The sequence below is a fragment of the Artemia franciscana genome, chromosome 19, assembly GCF_032884065.1.
Source record: "Artemia franciscana chromosome 19, ASM3288406v1, whole genome shotgun sequence".
Lineage (NCBI taxonomy): Eukaryota > Metazoa > Arthropoda > Branchiopoda > Anostraca > Artemiidae > Artemia > Artemia franciscana.
In genome coordinates, this window is record NC_088881.1 from 7,062,457 (window position 1) to 7,081,129 (window position 18,673).

The following is an 18,673-nucleotide window of genomic DNA, read 5'->3' on the forward strand; positions in this document are numbered from 1 at the left end:
ATTCTCTTATTTTTCTGAAATATGCTCTTTTTTTTAAACAGCTTATGTATAATTAGGTGTTTAGAGGACACAAAGAGGGCAAATAGGATTTTTGAGCATGCAACAAAAAATTCCTGGGTTGGCAACAAAACGAGCTAAGCTGGATCTACAGAAGTTTGTGGCATTTTTCGAGACAAATAGCAAAGGGCTGACTCAATACAAAAAGTGCTAAATCCAGGTTGAAAATTTTGATTGTATTCCCAAACTTTATAGTCAAGTTATAGGGAACAATAAAAAGTTTAAAATTTTAAAATACTTTGTTTAATACTGTTGCTTCTTTTGATTCTGTTTCATTCAAATGTATAGAAATTGGATTCTTAGATAAGACTTTTGAATTATTTGTCACCAATTTTTTAAGCAACCTATTCAGTTTTCGTTAAACGAAACTAATCTGAAAACAATTTGTTTTTTGAACATATGTCTTGTTTTTGTCATAGGGAACAACAAAAGTTTCTTAGGTCTGTAATCTGTTTAGGTTTTACCATTTAAAAAAAAATTCCATTCAAATGTATAAAAGTTGGATCCTTAGATAAGATTTTTGACGTGGTAGTTGCCAATTTTTAAGCAAGCTATCAAGTTTTCAGTCAAATAAACTAAACTAAAAACAGTTTTTATTTTGAATCAAATGTCTTTTTTTTCATATAATGATGAAAATAAAAATACTCATCAAGTCTACAGGAGACAATAGTAAATAATTTTGGAATAAATTCGTTTCTGATTAATTTTGTAAATCTCATTTGGGAACTTAAGAATCAATCTATTTAGTTTTTGGTAAAGCACAAAAGGTGGTTGTGCCTTAATCGGGTTTGATAGGGGCATCAGCCAGAGTCTTATTTTGTGATAATTAATATTTGTTTGTGTATTTGACTTAATTTTTTTTGGTCCAATATATTTTTTTTAGGTTTATTTATTCTTTTATAGTAATTCTGATATGCTTTAAGTTGATTTACTTCACTATTTCACTTCTGAACAGTATATGTTTTGATATTGCTGTTTTCTTCTCTTAAAAAAAAAATACAATATTTTAAAAATTAAATATAGGAAAAATCCATTCCCAAGTAAAAAAAAAACATTTGGAGAGCAGAGGACAGATGCCAAGTGCCCCATCTCCATATATATTATTCAAAAAGGTCTTTTGTCCCATTTAATGGCTGGTTTTGTTTCACTGGCACTTGCAAATGTGACTATTTAGCAACAGTGGCGTTAATTGGCCTCCCCAGATTTTGATAAAATTCTTTTATTTGACATTGTCATTGAAAAGGTAACAAAATTTTCTCCCCTCTTGGTTTTGAAAATAGACTTGCCCCCCTCCCCCCGCATTTAATGAATTGACACCAATGCCTAGCAAATCCTCACTTTGTTCGACAAATCAGACATTTGGCTCTTGCAAAATGACCTTGCTTTGACTTATTTTAGTTCAAAAATTGTTTTTGTGATGTGGCCTTATTATCATGGATTTATTTCAAAGTAGAGATACCCAAATATAGAATTTATGCAAAAAAATCAAATGTTATCAGTGTTGTCAAATGTTAATACAGTTATCAATGTAGTACTTTTAATGTGCCTAGAGCTGAAGTTAGTGTTTTTCTCATGGGGGGTAATTTTTCTATTGGGATAGTTCCTTTTTCTCTGGAGGGGCAGTGCTTTTGTTGTACCTTCAGCTAAAGTTAAGTTTTTTTTCGGGGTTGGATCCCCCCTAGGTCTGACCCTGAATGCACCATAGCTGATTTTTTTTTCGTGGGTGGAATTTTCCCAAATGTTAAAAAGCTTTATCAAAAGAGATCAAGATTGTCTATTTGTATATGTTTGTTTTTTGAACAAATTTTTGAAAAAAGGTCTTTAATTGAGTAAAATCAACATAAACTGTCTAGAAAGATAGTTAAGCTTAAAAACATTTACAAGCTTGTATGAATTTTGTTAAAGTTGTTAATATAGCTTTCTTGAACAGCCAAGAGCCAAGCTAAGAGATTTTTTGTATAAAAACATTTGAAAGAGAGAGAGAGCATAAGAAAAAAAATTGAAGAAAAATTGACTTTTTATCCTTTACGTGGCTGAAGCATGAGGTCCTACAATAAGGCTCTCTGATGTTTCCATACATGGTATACATATGTTTGGTACATTTTTGTAAATGTTTTAAATATATTTCTCGTCAATAGGAAAAGGAAAATATTGCCATTTAAAATCGCTGGAAACGAAGTTTTATATATGTTATAGGCTTGTAGGTTTAGTCCAGCTTTCGCCCAGATAAAGGATCCTGAAAACAAAACTACAGTATGTCAATAGATATTCGTTGGCCTATAGTTTGGTCTAATACTGTTATGATTGATAGGATTAGCTTATCTGATCTTTAAATCTGACATTTTTCACCAGGTTACTTTAGCACATTTCAAGTCATGTTTTCATTTATAATTTACAGAAGAGGTAGAAAGACAATCAATTAATAAAAGCACAAAATAATGTTGTTTTTTTTTACCAAAGCCAACTTTTTGAGTTCATTGGTTGGTTTGTCCATAAAAAAACAAATAAAAATGCAGTTCTAATTTGTGTCATTGACTGTCATATGCTAGAGGTGACAAACTGGTTATTCAAATGTTTTGCACTTAAAAAAGGCCAAGACAGAATAACATGCTTCTTTTTTGCGTGCTAACACCCTTATTAAGCAATTTTTTTATTTTTGCATTTTTCTACCAAATTCTAAAATATATTGAGCTGCATTGGGATTCACAGTAATGAATGTCCTAACCGAAAATAGCGACGAAAACCACACTGCCTTTCCACAACAAACAAATACAAAGTTGAAACAATAGGGAAAATCTTTTCAAGACATTGGAAATAACTGTCTTGAAAAGATTTTTCCTATTGTTCCAACTTTGTATTTGTTTGTAATGCCCTAACCAGCATGTCCAAGGGCCCAAGGATGATTTTGTTTTCTTTTGCTGCTCTTCACATCTAGTACTGGCCCCAAACTAACGAAAAAAAACAACACTTATAGATATATAATTTGATATAAGACCACATAATTTAAACTTGATATAGCATTTCAATCTGTATTGCTCTTACAATCCAAAAAAGCTGTAATAGTTAATGCCAGATTCTGATGTTTTTCAACTTAAATGAATAACTAATTCCTTTTATTTTTGCCAATAAAGTATGTTTATGCAAATTAAAATTACAAAACTAACAATGCATATGACAAATGAGAGAAGAAAAGGGGACAGGGGCATGCGCTTAAATTGATCAGAAAAAAAAGTTGAAAAAGACCCTTTTGATGTCTTCGAATTTTAGCTAAGTCTTGTTTCAGACTAGGAGTGGAAGGTTTTTTAGTCAAGCAAAAGTCTATCTTGCAGATAAAATATGATATATATTTTATACTTTTGGAATGACAATTTGTAATCCACTGTTTAATATACTTTGTTTTTTATCAATTTGTTTTATATAGTAGTGTTATTGCCCATGACTCAGTAGCTGCTTGGAGTAATGTCAGCAGAAGTAGAAACAACAAGAATTTTCCCTTCAGCAAGAGAGAAATTTAAGATTATAAGCACCTTGAACTGTTTGGTGCATTCTCTTCAAGGACAAGTGACACAAATTGATCTTAGGGATGAAAGCAGCGTGGTCGGAAAAATCAGTTTCGTTGATGCGTGAGTTTCTTTATTTTGAAATCTGTTGATCATCATAAAATATTGCAAATTATAAATGGTGTAGACAAATTTCATAAGGAAGTGTAAGCATGTAAATGCATAATATACCTGAACACAAAGAGGAAATCCTCTCTAAAATATCCCTAGAGAACTGTCTTTCCTTCTCTCCTTCTGCTGGAAAACTTGGCCTAAAGCTGTTCTTAAATTACATTCCTTAGCTCACTTCCCTGACAAGAATAAAAAGCAACCACTGGAGAATGCTTGTAAAAGGAATTATACGTTTTTTCTCAACATGTCAAATATGCCTATGTAAGTTTATAAGCAGGGATGACATACAAGTGTTGACTAAGTAATGAGCACTTGAATGAAATTATCAACTAGTTTTCCAATTCGATATTCCTCGTTTCTTTCATAATAATTTTTAGCACCCCTCCTTCCCTTTTGAAAAATATCCTTAGCCTCTGTTGTCATTACTGCTCTATGGGTTTGTAAATGGTAATTTTGGCTTTATGCGTTAAGTCAGCGAGTATGAACCATTGGAGGGGTATGGAATATGGAAGATATATTTCTATTCTTTCAGATTAAGCTAAGGATTTGAACCACCTACACAGCCTACTTTTTTGTACAGCCTAGTGTTTACTTGTGAAAGGATAGGGGTTCAAAGAGGTTTTTTTGTAGAGGTGGTAGGTCAAATTACCTACCACCACACAGACCTTATGGATTGAGCTAATTCTGTGTTTCCTTATCCTAATAAATGTAAATGAAAACCTCAAAGAAAATGGAATTTTTTTTGGGGGGGGAAACTTATAATCCACTTTTTATTCCAAAAATTTCAAAAATATTTAACAATAATAACTTGAGGGGAGAAGATTTATTCTTGTCTGTCTGTATTATCTCTTAGAGTAAACTTGACTGTTATTTCGAGTTTCAGGTGAGCAACAGGCAGTGCCACCCTGGCGTATTGAGCAAAAGGCATATAATGCATTGAGGTTGCCAAAAACACTAACTAAAACAAGAATCTAAAGCCCTCCCTCCTCCCAATTGACGCCCCTGGTCCTGCATCAATGTATTACTATTATTATTTTATTTCTATCCTCTTGAGAGTGCATTTAAAAGGCCAATAACAAAGTAAATACGAAAAAAAAATAGACACAAGCGCAAAAAACAGAATTAAAACATAGTGTCCTTCAAGATATCTTGAAAGTTTCAACTTATTATCCTTAGCTGTTGTAGATATTTCCTCTTGACAATCTATGGATACCTATCCTCTTGGATACCTATAGTGTCTTTTGTTTTTGTTCCACATCTCCCTCAAGGAGGTCCCTCTTTGGAAGCTAACGGGGAGAACGTGACTAAAAATGATGTGGGAGGGGGTTTGGTTGCCGTTTGATCACTTTCCAATACCAAAAAGGGCCTGAGAACTTTCAGTTTCCAATCGAACGAGCCCTCTTCGAATTGTCTATGATCATAGAAAGTGGCCTGGTCATAAGGAAAAAAAGAACAAACAAATAATACATGATAGCCACTTTGCTCTTTATGTAGGTAACATTGCCCGTGGTTACATAACACACGCCAAAAAATGTATATCATCAAACGCGTTTTTGCTTGCTCAATGGGAGCGGCAGTTTGATGTATGCAACCCTGCATAACTGAAGAGGAACAAGTTTACAACTCTTGCATAGGAGCCACTCTTTGTAATAGAGGAAAAGTCCCCCAAAAATCAAAGGTTAAAGTCTACTAGTGCCTGGGCTCTATAGCTCAATGGTTTAAATTTTATTGTTTAAATTTTTTTCTGGCTGTATATAGCCTCCTAACAAATTTCAAGTAAGCGTGGACCAGTTGGTGCGGAGGGTAGGCAGGGTTCAGAAATGGTGGTCACCTCTGAAAATGAATCCGCTCTGGCCTCTCTACCCAAAAGTAGGTGCACCACAAGTTTCAAACAGAATAAAGGTTGGAGAAGGAACTTAAGCCTCTGAAAGTCATAAATCTTATGTTACACTGACCCAGCGTACTTGTCCCTTAAATTTCAAGCTGAATGACAAACAAAAAAAAAAAAAAAAAAAAAAAAAAGCCACCTACCTCACTGAAGGAAAAGTTGGCAATGAAAGGTGGATTGGAGGGTTCGAGTATTTTTTGTGCCTCTAATCATATTGATAAATAATCTTTTCGATAAGAGGGTGAGGTGCCTTTGAGGATGGCCGAGAATGAAATCAGACAGATCATGAATTATTGGATGTTTCTATTTAAACAAGATGCAGTATGCCTACCTTTCTTATTAAAGTTGGAGTTGGGAGGGGAGAGGGGGATGGCAACGGTCTCAATTTGGCTCTGTAATTGTCTAGATTGAAAATCTTGGCATTATTTCGGTTCAAAAAAGGCCCAGTATGCCTAACTTTATGCTAAAAAATTGGTATTGCAAGTGATGGGAAGGGTGATTTGAAGGGTGTCAATCTGTAATATCTCATTTTCTCCTAGAAAGCTGTTGGGGAGAGTTGTTAGGGATTTCTTTCTCAGGATTAATGATCTTGTGTTATTTAAATGTTATAATTTTGGCCATTTAGCATTATTGAATATTATTTCTTCACGTAGACTGCTACATATCATAATTATTGTAATTTTGTAGTAAATTAATTCTATCTACCTCCATAATAAGTGGTAAAGTAAGTAATTCAGCATTGAAGTTTTACAGTCCTTACCGGCGGTTCCGATTTCCGTCCGTTGCATGGCCCTTCAGCCAGGAAGTACAATGGGAGGGGGGCTGAGGGCCAACCATTTATTGCTTTCGCACACCCTTCCTGCTTACTTCCCTTAGATTTCTCCGGATACCCATTTAGAACTGGGTCGACCCTGGCTCAGCTTACAGAGTCACGCCACTGACCCCGTCGTAAACCAAATAACTGGCGACACCAGGAATCGAACCCCTCGCCCTTTGGACAAAGGATTCCAACTCTAGTGCGCCAATTACATGGCCAGGAAGTGGGATAGAGTCACTTTTTTGTGGAACTTACTGTTTTACATACAGTCAAAGGAGTACTAGAACTATCCTTAGGCAATTCTTACGCAAAACCTTTCAAGAAGTCACCAATTCAGAGTCATACTTGACCACTACCATTACCGTGGCGTCCAATATTATAAACATAGTTCGGAGAATTACATTTCTATTATTCCAAACTTTTCAACCAGAAAAAACGCCCTGGGCCATGGCTATTCTAATTTTCATATCTTCAACTACATTCACCATCTTCACTAATAATACTACCCAGGTCGAACTGATAAAGTAGATAGTTGAAGCTATCCAATTCATCAATTTCTCTATACCTAAAATCATCTCCTCACCCTCATTTATTCCTAATCTAAGCATCTTAGTCTCCTTAACATTACTTTTCATACCTACTCTTGCATCCGAAATTCTCATTACCTCCAAATTTCTTCGTCTCGCTAATATTTTATCAAGGACGTTTGAATCATCTGCATAATCTAAGTCTAAGAGAGTTTTACCTTCCCATTTATAGATTGTTTTCCTAGAGCCCATTGGCATATTCCTTAGGACGACGTCCATCAAGATAATACATATAAACAGGGATACGCGTTGGATACACGATGATGGTCATTCCTACTTCAACGTCGAAAAAACTAGTAGCCTCACTTCGTGAACTAACGGCAGCAATATTATCCTAATACATAGTATTTATATTTGAATGTACTTATTAGGATCTTTAAAAAGAATAAGTTTTCACGGATCCCAAAGTGCTGCCATCTACTTTTAAAGATCATAACTATTTGTCATTCTGTTGAGTTTCTAATTTTATTTTGCATTATGAACTGCGGTAGAGTAAAGATATCACTAAACTTTAAGAGTTTTCTTAATCCTAATAAAATTGTGGATCTCATTTCCTCCTTTCTTAGCAACAACTTTAGAAACCTAGCCCATGGCAAGAAAGTAAATTTTTGAACCAAGAGAGATACTATTTTCTTCTTATGATTGACATTCCTTCGATAGCTAATGAATACATATTGAGTCTTTTTTTTTTAATTTGTTCATGATATACACCATTTTGAAAATTACGACGTTCTAACAACTTCGTTGTTGTGGTACTCACCAGAAAAAGTTGGGTAGTGATTCTTCATAAAAAACAAGCTAAGACATGATTCTTGGCAAAAAACAACCCAGAGGCAGACAATTAGCCCTTAGCCCCTCCAGCCAGTCCCCCTGTCCCCACCATTCTAACTTCTTGGCGAAAAAGTAGGTGTTTTCCACCTTTTTTAGCCAGAATAACGCAAGGATATTCAGAGCCTAAGTGGGCTGGTGACACTTACCTTCCCTCCCAAAATGCCTATCCTACTTTTAAATTACAAATGGAAAGGCAGATATGTTACACATTATTGCAAGTAGAATCATTCAAAAAATTTTAATTTGCATGTCTAGAACCCCCTCTCCCTTCACAAACCCCTCATCATCAAACCTTTTAGTAAAATGGTAGGTATGTAGCAACTTGTTTGAACCAAAAGCACTTTTAGTTCATATTATTTGAGAATCTGAATAACAGAAAAACCATCCAATGCCGTCCAGCACCTCCGTTCGCCAACTGTTATGGGACTATAGTGGCACTAAGACTCTCAAAATGCCCCCCCCCCCCCCTGCCATCTTTTTAGTATAAAGGTAGGCATGTTGCACCTTGTTAAAACCAGAATACAATAATGATCCTAAAATGAGCATGATTTGGGTAAGTGGACACTCCAGTATCCCCTCTCCCTCCAACCGTTCCTACAGAAAGGCAGTTATGTTGCCCCTATTTGAAGCGGAATTATGCAAGGATTTTATCCCATAATGATGGTAGCATAGATTAGGCCCGCGACCTATCTCATATTCCCACGCCATTGCTGCTGCTACTTTCTTACAGAAGGTAGGAATTCTCTTGTCTGAATAGGACTAACACAGAGATTTGTAATCCTAGTGATATAGAACAAAATTAGGCCATATGTCACTACAATTCCCTCGTCCACTTGTTAGCACAAATGTAACCATGTTGTAGCCTGTTTCAACCAGAATCATGCAAAGAATTTGTAATCTGCGTTACTTGATAACCAGAATGGATGGTTCCATATGTGCTCCTTGTCCTCTAATTCTTAGCAGAAACATAGGTGTGCTACATCTTGTCTAAATCAAAGAAATGCAATGGTTTCCTATTGGTATGCTTTAAGCTGCAAAGTGGCCCATGACCTCCTAAAAAAACTGGTGAAAAAGGCAAGAAAAAAGCTTATCATAAATAACCATAAATAACATAATAACAAAGTGGAGCGCGCATTTAACTAAATATGAATAAATTAGATAAAATATAAAGAAATAAGTAATAAAACCAAAATAACTGCCATGTTTAACTATGGCCCCTTTCCAATAGAAATAATTTAATCGTTTTTGTCCAAAAAAATATGCTTCTTCGGCGTTCGTCTGCAGCCATCATCGTTTCTGAATGGGGTGTCAAGACGTTACAAGAAAGAATTAAAAAAAATTGGAGCCTTAAAGGAGGGCTTGATGATTGAAGTTTTGTAAAAAAAAATGGGGTGGAGCGGGAGGAGCGTGCGCAGCTGATTTGGCCTCAGACGACTTGCTGCTGCTTTTAGTTGTAGTAGTAGTAAATTCTTCCATTTATTATTCTAAGAAAATATTTTGGCGATGGGGCCAGAAAACTGTTGCACATCTTAAGTGCTTCTTTATTTTAATATAACTTTAATTTGAAACTGCTTACTTGAACAGAGCTATCCATACGAAAGCAGAAACGCGACTCGAAAAATTGAAAGCTTGTCAAAACAATCTTAAATAACCATATCTAACATGGACTATAAAACCTCACACACAGTTGGCTCTGGCACAAGGACAGCAAAGATAATCCTTTTTGGCACTAGGCAAGAATTATACATAGCTTTCTAAAATTTAACAATATCTTCACGAATCTGGCCAATAGTTGCGAAGGTTAGACCCTAACCACTTTTTCGGAATAAAATAAAATTGACAGCACTGAAAAAAAGCATTATTATTATGATTACATATTACTTTTTCTAAGAGACTATGGAAGAAAGTATCATGCACGCGTTTACATACATTACACGGAATGACATAGAATGCATGTTTTATCTATTCTGTTGATTGTCTTTTTCTTCTTGACATCTCGATCTTAGACATATTAAGTTAAACAACATTTTATTACCAATGAAAGTGAAGAGTGACATTAAAACTCGAACTAAAAACTAAAACTCGAACTCAGAGCCTTGTATCTGAGGGGAACTGCACTCCCTCTGCCATTAAATCTAAATTACACTATAAAGTTTAGTCATTGCTTAATTGAAAGTTATTTGAAGTGCGCCAAGTATATCCCTTGCGTTACCGACTTCCGTTCAAAACTGAACGGTTTTTGAACTGGAACTTTTATTGTTTGAAGCAAATACGAATAAAAATGCACTGCCCGTTTGACGTTTTGCGAAAAGGAAGCTTTCCACAAAACGTGGAACTCTTTCATTAGTTTTTCAAGCATTGGAAGAAAAAATTCAAACGTTAGAGTAAAGAGTGAGGTTAAAGGAAGGTGGCACCCCCATCCCTCGTAAAAAGGATAATCTACAATTGATTCCAGTTTTAATGCTTCTCTTTATCGTCGTTTGAGAAAACTTGTTTTGTTTTAATTTATGGTAATTTTTAATATTCGCATACAGGGTTATCCTAAAATTGAGAAGGACTTCCTCCCACTCCACCTCCGTCTCTTAATAATAAAGTTTAATACAACAAATTAATGAAATACAAAGGGTTTTTTATAAATAGGAGGAAGGCTATCACCCTCATCAGGCCCTTACTCTTTACGCTCATGTTCGACTTTTTTTTATCACAACCCTTTCGTGCTTAAAAACAGTTTACCATTAAGGTAATGTTCAGTACGGTAATGTTTCCTGTTTTCGTATTGTGCTGGCTAAGCATCATGTCTTTGGTCAACCCTCTATTTGCTACTGCTCACCTTCTTAGGTTTTAATGCCTGTATGTAGTTTTTGCATCTTTCTTTTTTCTTTTTTTTTAGAGAAATGAACGTTAATCTTGAAAATTGTACGTATTTGGGCAGTGACAAAACGACCAGGATCTTCGAGGAATTTTTCATTAAGTCAAGATTAATTCGCTTTGTTCACATACCCAAAAATGTAAGATGCAAGCTTTCTATTTATATGAAGTATCTAGGATGATTTTTCTAAATAGCGTAATTTATCGTAGACGTGTTCAGAAAGCTTTAAATCTCAGGAAAAAAGGTTTGGACATTGAGAAGGTCTCATACAAAGCATAGATGTAACTAATGGGTGTCCACGTAACTCAACCCTGTCCAACTTAGCCCATTTAAATCAACCCTCGTTCAACTCAACCCATTCAACCTTACATAGCATAACCTGTTACAGGGTTGGACTGAATTGGAGTCAACCTTGACTTGATGCCCACTTAATTGGACAATCTGTCTTGGCTTTTTCTACAAATGGCCATGACTTGACTTTAACTCTTTGAAGGAAATGGGCACTTGTGTCCTGAGCGTCGAATCAGTCTCGCAAGACTTCCCATGGTACATAATGATTATAGCAACCTTATTGAAAATCCTAACCTAAAGCTAAGTTTTGGCAGGAGTCAAATTTCGCTTCATTAGATGGATTACGCGCTGTGCAAGGAAAAACTATCAATATTTTGGAAAATATTCTATACATTTAAGCTGGGATGAGTTTTCTTCTGTCAGAACTTGATAGAAGTTCTGAAATCAATTGATGCGCTTCTGGTTCGTATTAGAATTTTCTTCTATCAGAACTATACAAGAATCATGAGACCAGTAAAATTTTGTTTCAGCACCCGAATTTCATGTCCCCCAATCAAAAAAAATTTTGATGGGGATAACTAACGATACGCTTGTGTTCGCAATGAGAGCAATCTTTTGTCAGAACATGACAGGAGGTCTTACACAAGTCAAATTTTGTTTTGGAAGGCACATTTTACGCCAGCCAATGAAAACGGGAACCCAACGGGTTCATACCGTTTATAATCGACCTGCTTTTGCTTAGCATCTGTGCTCTTTCCTCTCAGAATTTGACATGAGTCAAATTTCACTCCCGTAGTTAAATTTCCTGTCACCAAAGGGAACTAAATTTTCATTTAGGTGAATATCCGGTTCACTTTGTCTAAAATCAGATTTTTCTTCTTTCGGAACTTGACAGGAGTCAAATTCTGGTTCTGCAGCTGATTTTTGTGTCGCTTAATGAAAAAAGGCTTTATGTAGATGCACATTCAGTACGGTCGTTTGGGATAAAATCTCCATCCCACACTTCCATCTAGCAATCCTATGCAGTATGTTTTCCATATGCTCGAATACTTCTGCTAATTTGTCATTTATAGTCTAATCTGTCATATCTTGTGCCCAAAATTAAAAGCTTTAATCAATATTTTCATACAACAATCCTGTGTAGTAGGATGTGCTTAAATGCTTTGCTAACCTGTCATTTATAAATTGTTGTTGATGTGCCCAACATGAAAGCATATATCCTATATTTTCATAATTTAAACTATGATTTTTATGCTCTTTCGCGAGAATAGTATTTTTTTGAGGATTTAAAAAAATAATCAGAAAAAGAACAAAAATATTTTGAAAACATTTAGTTGTGAATAAGATATCGAATGCTTCTAGATTGTTCAAATACAGCAAAAATATGCATTACCTGTTTCGGGTTTTATATCTTTACAGACTGAATCCATCATTCCCTTTTCGTTAATTTCATGGTTGAAATTCCTGTTTTACAATCAAATTCGTTTTTCTTTTTTATTCTCTACTGTCGTTTTTTCAGTCTGTCTATTAAGACTAATCTGTAATTTCATTCTAATCCGTGATATCTTCAAGTTTCCTTGGTTTTTCTGTATTTGTAATGTGTATGTAACCTTTTTCAGCATATTTTGCTAGTTCAGTTTTAAATCAGTCATTCCGAATGTATCCATTTCTTCTTCTTTTCTAGATTGATATTATCCAAGCCATGAATCAGCATATAACTAGTTTGACAAAACGACCCAAAGTTAAAGACAGATCCAAGCTAAAATCTACGTTGAAATATCGGAAAAGAGACAAAGAAACGAAGCTTTTATTGCAACAAGAAGAACAGGAAAAACAGGAAAGTTCGTCTGAGTGAATATTTATAAGTGAATAATCCTTTTTTGTCCTTAAAATAATTGCTATTTTTATAAGGTACATATTGTTTTTCTAATTACAAATGTTTTTTTCGTTGACAGAGCTAATTAAACTTTAGGAGGTAACATTGAAGGTCTTCTTGTGGTACCCTTTGAGTAGCTAATACAGATATGGCCAACTACTCCTAATATTAGTCGACTTACATCCATCTGCCGTCCTACCGAGTGTCTGGTTTACGCTAAAGTATTTTTTGTAATTTTAACTATTTATTCTACGACCTTTTTTAATTCAGGGATCATTCTTAAAGAATTGGGATAAAATTTAAGCTTTAGCGTAAAAACCAAGGTATTGACGACGGGATGAACCTTCTCATATACGTAAAATTCCATCTGCCGTCCTACCCAGTGTCTGGTTTACCCTAAAGAATTTTTTGTAATTTTAACTATTTATTCTACGACCTTTTTTAATTCAGGGATCATTCTTAAAGAATTGGGATAAAATTTAAGCTTTAGCGTAAAAACCAAGGTATTGACGACGGGATGAACCTTCCCATATATGTAAAATTCCATCTGCCGTCCTACCCAGTGTCTGGTTTACGCTAAAGCATTTTTTGTAATTTTAACTATTTATTCTACGACCTTTTTTAATTCAGGGATCATTCTTAAAGAATTGGGATAAAATTTAAGCTTTAGCGTAAAAACCAAGGTATTGACGACGGGATGAACCTTCCCATATATGTAAAATTCCATCTGCCGTCCTACCCAGTGTCTGGTTTACGCTAAAGCATTTTTTGTAATTTTAACTATTTATTCTACGACCTTTTTTAATTCAGGGATCATTCTTAAAGAATTGGGATAAAATTTAAGCTTTAGCGTAAAAACCAAGGTATTGACGACGGGATGAACCTTCTCATATACGTAAAATTGAAAATTGAACATTATTTGCCACAGCAAGGGTCATGATATCCATCAAATGTGGCAATGAAATAGCGAAAATTAACAATATATTCAATGCGTAAAATAGAGATTGGCGAAAAAAAGGCACACAGTAAAGTAATAATCAACACGTCTCATTCTAGGTGGAAACCTGCCAGATTCGTTCTTGTCTTTTCTTCTCCTTCTTTTCTGAAACAGCTTGCTACAGTTATTACTAAATCTTACCGGTTATATCTGCTAGTGAGATTTCCTTATGATTTTTACAATCTCCTTCATCTCCATGGTTGAATATAGGGATTATAGTTGGGTTACCGGAATAACTGAACTTTCATTATTATTTGTATTAAAAAAGTTTTTGCATTTTTTCGTTAACGTTTTAATCTGATCAAAGGTTTTACCCGTTTTCAATATCCTCATCTCATTTAACTATTATAAATGGCAAGGCAGCGTGTTCTTGAAAATATGTCACTTTTCATCGCCATTTGAACAAGAAATTAAGCTGCAGAACTTGGTGCAATATCTTTAACTTTCAACTATGTCCTCTCTGACTTTTCATTATAGAACCTCATTTCCTTGTTATGCTTCTTCGCAAATTTGGAAATAGCTTCTCAGCTTTATGTCAAACTCAGCATTTTGATGAAAACAGTCCTTATTCCAAGCTGAATGTTTAATTTTCTCATAATATAAAAAAAAACACAATCATAACAAAGATTACTGAATGCATATATATATATATATATATATATATATATATATATATATATATATATATATATATATATATATATATATATATATATATATATATATATATATATATATATATATATATATATATATATATATATATATATATATAAATGCATTCAGTAATTTTTGTTATGATTGTGTTTTTCTATTTATTTTTTTTTTTATTAAGAGGAAATTAGACATTCAGCTCGGAATAAGGACTGCAAAATTATGCAAATTGTGTGTGCAAATTATGTGCTGGTCTTTAGAAGGCATGGGGGTTGTCAGTCCTACTCATCTTAGTTTGTGCTCATTTTGAGTTTGACCTTGTTTTTAGTTTCCGTTTGTTTTGCCTTTCGATTTACTTCACGTGAGTACCACTTAAAGCCCTTGCCCTGAGGCCTGTAGAAGGGTTGACATCCCCAGAGACAGAGTTTCTAAATCTTTCAACTATGATGAACAAAATGGCTATATCAAAACTTGGATCGGATGTGTTTGGAGTATAAACGTGTGTGGGAGGGGAGCTGGTTGCCCTCCAATCACCTTGACTGTTGAAAGGGCACTAGAACTTCCAATATCTAGGTGAATGCCTATGATTATAGCTTTAACTTTAATGTTGAAGCAAAAATAGTCTGAACTATTTTTTGACCCAGTTTCGGCTCCTCCAAAAAATCGTCAGTTGACTTCCAATGATCTCCATCTCTGGAAAATCAAAATGTAATCGATTTGAGCGAGAGAAGCACCGTCTATCGATGTACATGTAAAAGTCTGAACAGTCTTGTACTGAATGAATGAATATGTTTATTACGGATAGGTTATTATGCATGTGAGCTGAAGCAGTCGCATCCCATTAAAACGTCTAGTCCAATCCTTTCGTTTAAGTCTCCTCTAAACAGTACCTGATCTCAAATTGGCCACCCATTCATTTTATTCTGCAGCTGATCATGCAAATATCTTTCTATAGATCAGGCAAGTGACGAAAAGGCGCGTTAAACTATAGATGCAACCATGACTGTTAAACTGAAGGCATAATGAAACCTCCTGAAGAGCGCACTGCGGTTTAAAATCGGCTACCATGGTCTTTCCTGTAGGAAGATCCAACCATAAGTAGGCCAGAGCTATTGCTAGACCCAGAATTGTATAGATGACATTCCTTGCCATTGACTGGGTCACGAGTGATTTTTCCCCCTGGTGGTTCATCCTTGTAAACACAGATCATCAAATAACGACAAAAACCACACTGCTTATAGAATTAAATTTACAATAAGAAACGATACAACTAAAGCAAACAATAAAAGTGTGCCAACATCATGACTTTAAGCCAGTTAAGCTAAGATATCACAAGCCATCACAACAATTCTTTAATGTAAATTCTAGCTGAAATTGCTTTAAGTCGTGACTTTGTGACTATCTTATTGTTGGTTTTATTTTTATCGTTTCTTATATTGTTTAATTCTATATTTATTCTATTCATTTGTATTCGTAAAACATCTAATGATAACGATGGAAACTCGGCAGCGGTGAAAGCCTGCGTTAATCGTTTGCAGTTTATGGCTAAGAAAGGATAAATAAAAGAAACAATCTGGATCATACGATAGACAGTTATCTGTCGACAGATCTGTATAATTGCGCTGTCCAAGGTGGAATAACGTTTGACAGATTTGGTAGGTCATTCCAAAAATACTTCCGCATAATGGAAGCCAAAAAAAAGAAGAAAAACGGGAAATTTTAGACACAAAAACATAAACCTGTGAGCTTTCGAACTCGTTATTTTGCTTTCGAACCCATAAGAGTTATTTTTGTTCCTGATAAATATTTTACTTCTCGATAAAAGACGTAAACTAAATACAAAAAAACAAATACAAGAGAAGCAATATTAGTAATCAATACTACAGATAAACCAATATGGATTGCAAAAGTGAAAAAAGGCTGAACAGGGGGATATAATTTTTTTGAACCAATACAAATTATGGATGTCATTTTCCTAGCAGCTAACCGCAAAATTAAATTTTAGGAGAAAAGATTACGTACCAAAACCTAAAAGAAAAATCCCCTACCAAAACATGTTATTTTCCTAGCAGCTAACCACAAGATACATTTTTGGAGAAAAAATTACCTACAAAAACCTAAAACAAGCAACATGCACAATTTTTCCAATAAAACAAAATGAGATCAATGTCGTATCAGAGCTAGCTTCAGTCTTATCCTTTGTTTAAGAATATGTCAACCTAAAAAAAAAGAAGAAAAGTACTGAGAAAAATATAGTGGTTAAAAGAAAACTCATCAAAAAAGATGTTTTTGTCTATACTTTGATAACTCAGACCATTTTTATAGCGGCTGAACTTGACAAACTGAACTGACAAACAATCAGAAAGCACTATTATTTAATGTACATTAGGCAATGTTGAAAAAAAGTGAATGTTAACCTATGAATCTCATTTTTGAAAATGCCTCAAAACTTTACATAAGGAATCACTTACAAATTTCGTTTCCAAAATTGTTTGCGCTTAGGTTAAATCTTTGATTTTGATTAAATAAAAAAACGAGTTTTTTCAACTGGAAGTACGGGGCAACGTTAAATCTTAAAACCAACATAAATTATAACGTACATGAGGAGAATCACCCCCAACTCAACGCCTCGCTCTTTACGCTAAAGTCCTTTAGTACTTTAAAAAAAGCTTCTTGTTTTAATTACACTGCCCTTCTGTTTCAGGAGTCCCGCTTAAAGAATTGGGGCAATAAGTCAAACTTTAACGTAAAGCAAAATCCCATGATTGCTGCCGCTCTCTAGGGCTATAATGAGAGAAAGGCTGTGATGACTAGGACACGTTCTGCGGATGAAGGATGGCAGATTGACCAAGATAATCCTTATGAGCCAACCATCTAGGGCCAATGGAAAACCAGGTCATCCCCGAATGGAACGGGAATACGTCGCAAGTAAGAGAAATTGGAATTTCTTGGGAAGGTGTAATGAGGGAGGCTTTGAATAGATTGGGAAGAACGAGGAGCGTAGGTAGCTGTGTTAGCCTCAGGCTGCTTGGTGCTGTAGTGAGTTGCTAGAGCAGTTTTTGACGATTATTTTTAAAATACACTTTCCCCAAGACCTGGGGAAGAATCCTAAGGAGTGCTAACCCTACACAAAAAGGATCTGGGGAGCTATCACTGTAGTAAATTTACCGTAGTAAAAGTTTCATTTTCCAAACTACTAGTTTCCAAGTCTTTTGACCGAGGGACATCAGCTCCTGTTTGACTGAGCACCGGTACATAACGTTTTCGGAAAATTTGTGACCACTTCCATCTTAGACAAGTTTGCAAATCTAATATGCATTTTCTTTAAAGAGCATTCAAATGTTTTAAGTTCTTTACATCCACCTGGTGGATACAGCCTTCAAAACAATCTCATTTATACATAAGGTAGTTCCAATCCTTGATTTAAAGAGAGAATACCTTTTCCTTTTTTGAAAAAAATTATCTCCATTTACGTGACTGCATTTAAAGTAGAATCGAACTACTATCTTGCCAAACAGCAAAAGGTTCAAGACCCAGAAGCCTTTGATTACCTCCAACTTAATAGAATTTTATGAATCTAACATGCCTTTTCTATAAAGAGTGATCAAATCGTGAGGTTCTTTAATTTTTTCTTCGGTAGGGTTAGGGCAGGACCCACCCTATTTCCACAGCCTCAAAACAATCTCTACCATTGATCAAAGTGTCCTAAACCCCATTTTGAAAAAGAAAACGCTATTTCCATTTTTCCACTTTTAAATCTATTTTTATTTTAAGTCCAACTTTCCAAGATATTTGCCAATCTTCCATTGTACTATTCAATATATTTCCCAACTATCAAATATATTGGACAACTTTCCAATACATTTACCACTAGCAAATATAATGGAAAATTTTTCATTATAATCGCAAATCCGAGCGTGATTAACAGTGAATAACCTGAAAGAACCTCAACACAACTATTCCATTTTTGATTAAAAAATTATTGCATTCATATTACCGCCCAGAAGGTGGAATCGAACCACTCTGTCGCTAGACAGCTACGGGTTTGAAGCCCGCACCCCGGACCACCGAGGTTCATCTGGGCATTATACAAGGTACGAAATTACTATATATAGTTAAATTTTCCAATGTTCAT

At 34.8% G+C, this 18,673-nt stretch overlaps 2 protein-coding genes and 1 non-coding gene across 9 annotated transcripts in view; 1 reads left to right on the forward strand and 2 right to left on the reverse strand.

Annotated features, from left to right (window-relative positions):
• LOC136039233 (U7 snRNA-associated Sm-like protein LSm10) overlaps positions 1–12,963 on the forward strand; it is a 31,927-nt gene extending 18,964 nt beyond the window's left edge. For 5 of the 7 annotated variants that reach the window (XM_065722782.1, XM_065722783.1, XM_065722778.1 and 2 more), the window contains 3 exons: positions 3,479–3,680; positions 10,742–10,859; positions 12,696–12,963. In XM_065722782.1, coding sequence (XP_065578854.1) covers positions 3,517–3,680; positions 10,742–10,859; positions 12,696–12,866 — 453 coding nt within the window. In that variant the 5' untranslated portion in view covers positions 3,479–3,516 and the 3' untranslated portion in view covers positions 12,867–12,963. Of the gene's footprint in view, positions 1–56; positions 218–3,478; positions 3,681–10,741; positions 10,860–12,695 lie in introns of all 7 variants that reach the window. The other 2 variants (XM_065722784.1, XM_065722781.1) reach the window with 2 other exon arrangements.
• Positions 12,964–16,454: 3,491 nt separating this feature from the next.
• Positions 16,455–18,673, reverse strand: part of LOC136039234 (protein rogdi-like) — a 65,329-nt gene continuing 63,110 nt past the window's right edge. Inside the window, exon 6 of the mRNA XM_065722786.1 lies at positions 16,455–16,757. Within this exon, the coding sequence (XP_065578858.1) occupies positions 16,731–16,757 (27 nt within the window). The 3' untranslated portion in view covers positions 16,455–16,730. The remainder of the gene's footprint in view (positions 16,758–18,673) is intronic.
• Positions 18,536–18,622, reverse strand: Trnastop-uca (transfer RNA opal suppressor (anticodon UCA)). The gene has a single exon. It is a non-coding gene; the product is annotated as a tRNA-Sec (tRNA).